Source organism: Aethina tumida, chromosome 3, assembly GCF_024364675.1.
Source record: "Aethina tumida isolate Nest 87 chromosome 3, icAetTumi1.1, whole genome shotgun sequence".
Classification (NCBI taxonomy): domain Eukaryota; kingdom Metazoa; phylum Arthropoda; class Insecta; order Coleoptera; family Nitidulidae; genus Aethina; species Aethina tumida.
Window position 1 is genome coordinate 13,079,632 of NC_065437.1, and position 8,715 is coordinate 13,088,346.

Below are 8,715 nucleotides of genomic sequence, written 5' to 3' on the forward strand. Positions count from 1 at the left end.
TTTCAGCCACACTTTTATTAATATTTATCAAGTCTAATGTTTCACCGGGGAAAGTTTCCGGTGCACGGAACAATTCGCGAGGTAAAAGTTTATCACCTGCTAAGAGATTTATAAATACGGAAGACAATGCGGAAGTTTTGCGAGAGTAGCTCTTGGATCAATCATTTAACGGGTGCTCTTTCAAGTTTCTGCACAATAAAATAACTCGCTGTTCGCGAAAGTTTATCAAAATAACAGCAAAAAAGATTTAATGCTCTCTTGTGTACTTTGTTTTACGATATGTTTATCATTTGGAAACTTGTTTATTTTTCTTTCGGAGTTTTCATTGATTTCTGATGATAAAGTGGTTCGATCCATTAAAAGAGATTACTACTTTCTTGTGTACTTTGTTTCATTAATCATAATTTGTATTAGCAGGACATGATTTAATGCAAAATTTCAATATTTTGTTTAACGATATTTGTATTAGAATAAAAGAACAACATCCCTCTTTCTGTGTTTATTTTATTGTAAAAGTTTACTTGTTTGAATTATCAGTTTATTTATCAAATAGAGGGTGCAATCCATTATAACGGATTACCACCACCCTCTTGTATACTTTGTTTTAACCATAATTTGCTCCCTTGTCTGCTTTATTTTTCTTTGAAATTTTGATCAAGTTTTATTGACATAAATTGAATTGAGTAACTTTTGAAAACGATTTATGAATTTTTAATGATGTACCCACAGAAAATTAATAGAGCTCCGTTAAGTGATAAGTAATAAAATTAAGCTAAGCCATTTTTTGTGTCTCAAAATCGTTAGTCCCAGCCAAATAGAACAAAGTTACTTTATGAGCAATCCCAGATTAACTGGGATGGAAAAAACGTTTTCATGCCTCTCATAGGTAGATTTAAAATCGGACAAACCGGAGAGTTAATATAAAAGTTCGGCATTCGATCCGCATCGGACGGCAAGTAAATACGAACCGAAATTCGGAAGTCCTTTTTCGCCATCCGACATCGACTCCATCAAACGAATACTAATTGACCGAATTTGTATTGATTGAGAACGAACGTTTCCCATGCGTACTAAGTTTGGCGAAATCAAGTCTCAATGGGAAAATAATTTCAAATTAGGTTTGTTTGCTGTTACTAGGTTATATGTAACAAGTAACTGTAGCGTTGCAGTAAAAATGAAAGAGGTGCTCGTTATGTTGAGCCTTATTGGTGCGATTTATTTATGCAAAAGCAGCAACGAGTCTGCACCGTCCGATAACAGTTTGTATAATCCGAAGTTGTGCGAAATTTTCTGTCACGGCAAGATTTTGCACGTGGTCCAGACGTCGCACATTTTCAATGACGACAGCACATTCGTGACGATGTCGGTGAAGTCGACTGTGGAGAGCATTAAAGTAGATTTCGAACGGATGATGGAAATATCGTATGGTTCTCCGAGCAAGGAATTCGTCAAGAAATTTGTGGAGAAACACTTCACCAAGGCCACGACCACGTACAACCTCCGCCTGGATGATTGGATAGAACCTCCCGAAGGAGCAAATCTCATGGAAGAGAAGATTATGAAGGACTTTTTTTTGGTGCTGCACGATTCCTGGGTGGACTGCCTGAAAATGTACATAGACTCTAATATTACTTCCCGAATCCAGTTTTCTGATGTAATGCCGGAAGCAGGTGGGAACTACATGGAGTATCATTACTGGGACACACATTGGATTGTGCTGGGAATGTTGGCTGCCGGTAAAGCATCGTATGTCAAAGCCATTCTGTCCAATTTTTGCGAATTGATTGACAAATACGGTTACGTACCGAATGGTGGAAGAATTTACTATGTGAACCGCACGCAGATGCCCATGTTCGCTCGGATGGTGTATAGTTACGTACTTGCCACCAATGACACCACTTTCGCCGAAGATACCATGCACTGCCTTGAAAAGGAATATGAGTTTTGGATTAGGGAACGGACAGGCGTGGTTTTTTGGAAGGGTGAATTATTCACGGTTGCGCGATATGGAAGCGACAAGTTTCTGAAGTCGCCGAGAGCCGAATCTTACAATCACGATTACAACATAGCGGAAGCTTTGTTTCAGAGGACAGTGGCGAAGGAAAACTTCTACCAGGAGATTAGGGCGACAGCTGAATCCGGCTGGCTGTTCTCCAGTCGTTGGATCATAAACGAAACAGGAGGAAACGATGGAAGTTTGGAGCACTTGAAGACTAGTTACATCGCACCGGTTGATTTGAACGCTATGATATGCGGGAATGCGAGAATTTTGTACTTATTATATCGTGTAATGGATAATGTTGAGAGAATGGAGTATTACGAAGACGAATTGCATTCGTGGCTTTACACTATGAAGCATGTGTTTTGGCATAAATCCACCGGCAGCTGGTTCGACTTTGACATACTCAACATGCAACGAAGGCCCTTCTTCTATTTATCGAATTTGACACCTCTTTTTGCACAGTGTTACGACTATAAGGAAATCGACCTCCTTATCAACTTGATTTTGGTCTACTTTTACAACATGCGTCTGACAAGCAACAGGGGCGGCGTTCCCATCAGCTACACGGAATCAGGATTCACGTGGGATTATCCATTCTGCTGGGACAATTACATACACATGCTGGCAATGGGCCTGGTGACGACGAACAACAGCATTGCCGCCCACATGGCGCTCGAGATCGCCCAAAACTGGGTCAAAGTCAACTTGCACGCTTACAGGACCAAGCTCAAATTTTATAACACCTTTCACGCGGAAATACCTGGTCTACCGATTGAAGCAATCAATCCAGGAATTAATTCGAAAATCGGAGCGTTGATCGATTTGCTTCATGTCTTCAGAAATCTATTCGCCCCCGGAGATCTCAATTCGGCGAATGTGACTTGCTGCTCTGGGTTACTGTTTATCTTTCTTATTATGTTATTTCGTTTCTTCTAATTTCTGATTAAATTTTTACTTCGATTTAAATGTGCATCTATTATTTAACTTCTTGTATGCAAATTTGGAATAAAACATCATTTTTATGTTGTGAATTGAAGTCAAAATAAAGAGCATCATCTCATAATCAAAATGACAAAAAAGGTTGAATTTAAGCATGTAATTTATCATTGTCACTTTTTGGGGAACAAGACATGCCTTACTCTAAAACAACTAATAGGAAAATTGATGGGATAAAAACAATGGGTACCACCCAAAGCTATTCTGTCTAATTTATGCAAATTGATTTATAAATACTGTCACGTACCGAACAGTATATAGTTACCGTATTGACATCAACGACACTTCATACACCGAAAATACCATCCACTGTTTTGAAAAGGAGTATGAATTTTGCATTAAGCAACTAACAGGCAAAGTTTTTTGTAAGGGTGAATCATTTACGGTTGCAACAAGTTTCTGAAGTCGCCAAGAGCCAAATCTTACAATCACTATTACAACATGGCGAAATCTTTGTTTTAGAGGACGGTGACGAAGGAGAACTTCTACTAGGAGATCAGGACGACGGCCGAATCTGATAGGGTGTTCTTCGCCGAATTATAAATGAAACAGGTGGAAACGATGGAAGTTTGAAGGACTTATTATATCGTGTAATGGATAATGTTGAGAGAATGAAATATTACGAAGACGATTTGCATCCATGGCTTTACATTATGAAGCATATGTTTTGGCATTGTTATACTCACCATGCAACGAAGGCCCCTTTTTCAATCTATCGAATTTGACCCCTATTTTTGCGCAGTGTTATGACATAAGAAAATTGACTTCCTTATCAATTTGGTCTACTTCTACAATATGCGAACAACAGCATTGCCGCCCATATGACACTCGAAGTCGCCCAGAACTGGGTCAAAGTCAACCTGGTCTATCGATTGAAGCAGTCAATCCAGAAATTAATTCGAATCGATTTGCTGTATGTCTTCAGAAATCTATTCGCCCCCGGAGATCTCAATTCGGCGAATGTGACTTGCTGCTCTGGATTAGTATTTTTCTTTGTAATTAGCTTATTTCGCTTTTGCTAATTAAATCTTTGATTCAATTGAATTTTGTATTTATTGTAAGTATAAAGAGCATTATAATTAGCATGCACAGAAAACTGTGGAACTGTGAATTTCAGCATGTAACTCATTATTGTTTAAATTCACTCTTTGTGAAGTTATGTTTTACAATTAAGAGGAAAGTTGATGGGGCTAAAACAATGGATATCAGGAAAAGTTTGCACTAGTTAACACCCTTGTTAAACAAATATGTTCGGTGGAAGATTAATTGAACAACACTTATTAGATTAATTAACCATTCTTCTGCCTATTTCTAAAGAATTATTAACGCAATATATGATCAAAATTTCAGTTAATTAATATTTAATCAATCATTACTCGCAATTCTAGTTGTACCATTTTGCTGACATATTTGGCCAATTAGAGGTGAATTCTGTGCAATGATTGCGTATTATATCTTAATACGATTAAACTTTGACAGTCGGACCGAATAGTTTGCTCAAACGCTGGCTGACCGGCTTAATTGCAGTCCGACAGGTTGAATCAATTTTCTGGAACTAGTGGGATTTAATTTGTCTAGATTTACAGATACCGAAAGCTAATCCTTTTAATTAATAAATTCATTCGATAACACTTATCAATAATAATCCATTCACGGGACAGTTTAGACCGTTTAAAAACGGACAAAACAAGAGTGACGTGAAAAAAGAGACAGAATGTTTTAGTGGGGCGGCGTAAATAATTTACGACTTTGGGTCCCAGAAATATGGGGCTCGTGTCACCGCGCAACAAGTATTCCGGTCGGCGCCGTCGCTCCGGAACGCCCGGAGTTCGCCGGGAATATTGATACGGCCTTTATGAATTTAAAACACCATTTCCTAGCTACCCACCTTTTCTTTATTTCAATTGTTTTGTTTTCACACTCACGCTGTTTCTAAGGAAACAACGTAAAACTTTACGATTGTCAGGTTTGAAGTGAATGTTGTAATTATGTCTAAAATGCAGCAGAAAACAAGAAACGTTTCGTTGCGTCGTTCGAGGCGCATTGCCAATAACGCAAAGAAGAATACATGGTGCTGTAGCATGTGTACTTTTATAAATTTCAAAGGTACGGTGTGTCAGATGTGCGAAATTCCCAAGGATGCATTTCCTGAGAGGTTAGCCATTGACGGCGAACATAAAAAAAGGCGCTGTCCCGAAGTTAAAATGGAAATTAAGGAAGAAAATGTTGATGAGGATGATCAAAACTATTGGCCCAACGAAAGTAATGTGAAAAATGAGTACTACCAAAACAACGAAAACACAAAGGCTGATGAGGATGATCTAAACTATTTGTCCAATGAAAGTAACGTTAAAAACGAGGACCACCAAAACAACGAAAACACAAAGGTGGAAAACATTAAACAGGAAGTAAAAGAAGTAAATGAGGCCACAATTACCAACACAAATACGGATCCCCCTAAAAAAAGAGTGTTGGAAGAGGAAATAATAATAGTAGTGGAAAGAGACAAGGGAAATTTAGAATGGGAGAAACACGAAGTACATCTAGAGAATGTTTTCCAAAACGAACCGGAATTCACAGAGGTCAAATCGAATGGGGTGACTGTTATGATTTCAGGATACAAACCGAGATTCTCAAAGGAATGCGATATGTCGATCAAAGGATACCATCCGGTCAACTCGAACGACACTTTGCAATTATCCATTGAGTTCCTAGGATGTCCCACGTTGGAGGAAATGACGACAGAGTCATAATTCATACCTGTTAATTTAAAAAATAATAAAGCCAATTAAAAATTACACTACTGGTTCTTTTTTTTCTGACAAAACTGTCAAAACCTTTCACGATTCAATTAACGAAAACGTGTACGTGAACGATGAAACTTGGCCCAGTTCTATGGCGGCTTAACAATGAGATCACAGAACCGAAAGCACAAAGGTCTGTCCGGCCCTAAGGACGAAAGTGCGTGCCGTAAAATTTGCGGGTTTCCAGACGTTTTACTAATTAGCAATTCGATTAGTCGACGGGCGCTGCAACTGCCTCTAATTTTTTCAGTTAACTTAGTTACCTCCAATTTTTCAAACGACGCCCTACCATTTATCCCTCGATTTCATGTTTTCTTTATAAACCGATATCAGAACTAACCAACTGTAAATGAGTTAATATTTATTTTGGAGAGTGGCAGAGGAAAAACACGCTGAGACCCTCAAAGGATTAAAAGCAACAATATAATTTCAGGCTTGTACAAGTCGAGGGGAATTTTAGATTTAAATTAAATTTGGTGTGCTTAAATAAATCACTTGACGTGTAACCAATTGTAAGAAATGTTGTAAAACTGAAACTGAAACACTCGTCAATATTTACATGGCCAGAATATGTTTTGTGAAATGTTTAGAGTGTATTTCATAAGTTTTCGGGTAAATCATCATTAAGATAAGTGTTGGGATCGTAAAACGTATTTGCATAAAATTTCGATTTAATTTAGTTAAAGCGAGCACGCTTTTACGCTGCTGCATTATCTTGTGGCGTTTATGTTTGGCGATCGCCGATTCTAAAAGCGTTTTTGCATCAAAAACCGAACATAATGCCGCCATATAATAGATTATAGTTGTAAATTTCATATTGTGTTCGCAACGCCTTCTCTCATAAATTACGATACATTTTGCAACCTTAGTATTAAATTGGGTACATTATTCTAAGAAAGATAGTGACAAAAATATTGAAATTTTTGTTTATCTAATTTATATGTAGAACATTTTTTCTATAATATTACACGAGGTTTCTCAAATTAGTTGATTTTGGCTGTATTTCCAATACAGATCGATAAAAAGTACCTTAAATAAAATCAAACTTTTCGATAGTTTCTAAAATATATACGAAAACTGACATTTGACAGATTTCAAAAAAGGGTAATAACTTATTTGTTTAATTAATTGTACAAACTTTCTATCACTTTTTACGTAATATAAGACTAATCTTAAAGCATTGATAATTTTAGATTGAGAGTTTATAACGTCAGTTACTATTCCAAATTGTTTTCTGATATAAAAAAAGAAATTTAAGGCAGAAATTTGGCAAATAGGATATTTTATTTTCAAATATTAAAATGTACATCATAGTGGGCAATGGAAGGTTTAGCACAGGATCTATTGACATCTATTAACGGATAGAAAAATAAATATGTCTTATCTTTTGTTATAAAAGATTTCTGTAATCGTCTCGATTATTACTGTGCGGCGTTGCCTTGTTTCATATTGGTCCAATTATGACCCCGATTTAGACATATTAGAAAATCAGTGATTTTTTCGATTTAAGAAATAACAAATAATAATAAATAAATAACTAAATATGTTTTTTGTTTTAACCTCTCCATTTTCTAATTAAAAAAAATTTCATTAATTTTCTTACAATACAACAAATAATTTCATTTTAAATGGATATCTTTCTATAAACATATTTTTATTAGAAAATGTGAAGTGACTACATATAATTCCAAATAAAATGGCTATATCATATCTTCTCTCTAAATCCAATAATTTTCAGTTCAAAAGGTTTTTTAATATTCAATTTAATTATATTAAAAGATTCATGGTGTTTTATGTAATCAAATTATAATAGCTATAATATATATTTTTAATAAGTTTGAATGTTTTCTACAAATTAGAAGCAGGATCAATGGTTTGTATTTGAAATTTTACAAAAAATAAAAGGTATATTGTGATCCCTATAATTAATTATAGCAAGTTATGGTTTTATTGACGAAATAAAGTCACAAACGGGAATGAACCATATAAATAGAAAATATTTAAGATTATTTTTAACACATATTACATATATTAGTTACATTAAATGCACCTAATTTATAAAAGTCCTTCATGTCTGTTGAGTGCAGGTTCATTATTTTAAAAGATTTGTGTTTTCCAAACTTTTGAATACCCAACGTTATTTATAGGAGAATTTACAACAGCCATATTTCCTCATAACGCTGATTGCATAGTTTGGAAAAACCTCGAAATACGTGTCGCAGGAATAGAGGGAAGCTCGTAACAACTCGGTGAATATTTGATTTTAATCCGAAAACTTGTTATTGCACGCGTATAAAGCATACAAAGTGCAGGTACGTTAAACTAGGTGACGGAATGCGGTCGACGACGTAATAATGTCCAATTTCGCATCCGCACACATTACATTTCATTATTCGCCTAGGCTTTCGAAAATGCAGTTTGCAACGCCGTTTCGTACGTTGGCACGTCTTTAATGTCATATTCAATAAAGGAAAAAAATACCTGTGTACCAGTTTAACATACACAAAAACACAAAGAATTATATTGGAACATGGAAACGAATTACAAAACGTAGGTTGAAAGGATGTGTTGATTCGTGTGCGATTAATTTGTCCTTTAGTAAAAAATGTTCTATGGATATTTTTTTGAAAGATTTCAAAATTAAATTTCTTTTGATATGGAGAATATTGCGATATTGGACCTATAAAAAATAATATTTCAATGAATGTTCACAGACACACACTGAACTGAGAATTGTTTTTGGTGCTCTATGAACAATGTTAGTTATTACAGTAAAAATAAGAATTTGATTAATATTAAGAAAAAGGTTATTATTGTATGTAAAAAATAGGTTAAAAAACAATGTTAAATTTTGAATTCAAGCATCAAATGTACCCAGTGACAAAGAAATTGTAACCCCAAGAAGGGGATGTT

The 8,715-nt window shown here is 35.5% G+C and overlaps 2 protein-coding genes across 2 annotated transcripts; both read left to right on the forward strand.

The window, feature by feature from the left end:
- Nucleotides 1-1,174: 1,174 nt before the first annotated feature.
- On the forward strand, nucleotides 1,175-3,106 carry LOC109595305 (trehalase-like). Its single transcript, XM_020010637.2, has one exon. The coding sequence runs from the start codon at nucleotides 1,175-1,177 to the stop codon at nucleotides 2,936-2,938; it is 1,764 nt and encodes a 587-aa protein (XP_019866196.2). The 3' UTR covers nucleotides 2,939-3,106.
- A 1,889-nt stretch (nucleotides 3,107-4,995) lies between these two features.
- LOC126264792 (uncharacterized) lies at nucleotides 4,996-5,751 on the forward strand. The gene has a single exon (XM_049964125.1). It carries the CDS (start codon nucleotides 4,996-4,998, stop codon nucleotides 5,749-5,751), a length of 756 nt encoding a protein of 251 aa, XP_049820082.1.
- The last annotated feature ends 2,964 nt before the right edge of the window (nucleotides 5,752-8,715 follow it).

Excerpts from the sequence above, each read along its gene's own strand:
- LOC109595305 (XM_020010637.2), top strand. The coding sequence starts at position 1,175 with ATGAAAGAGGTGCTCGTTATGTTGAGCCTTATTGGTGCGATTTATTTA.
- LOC126264792 (XM_049964125.1), top strand. The coding sequence starts at position 4,996 with ATGCAGCAGAAAACAAGAAACGTTTCGTTGCGTCGTTCGAGGCGCATT.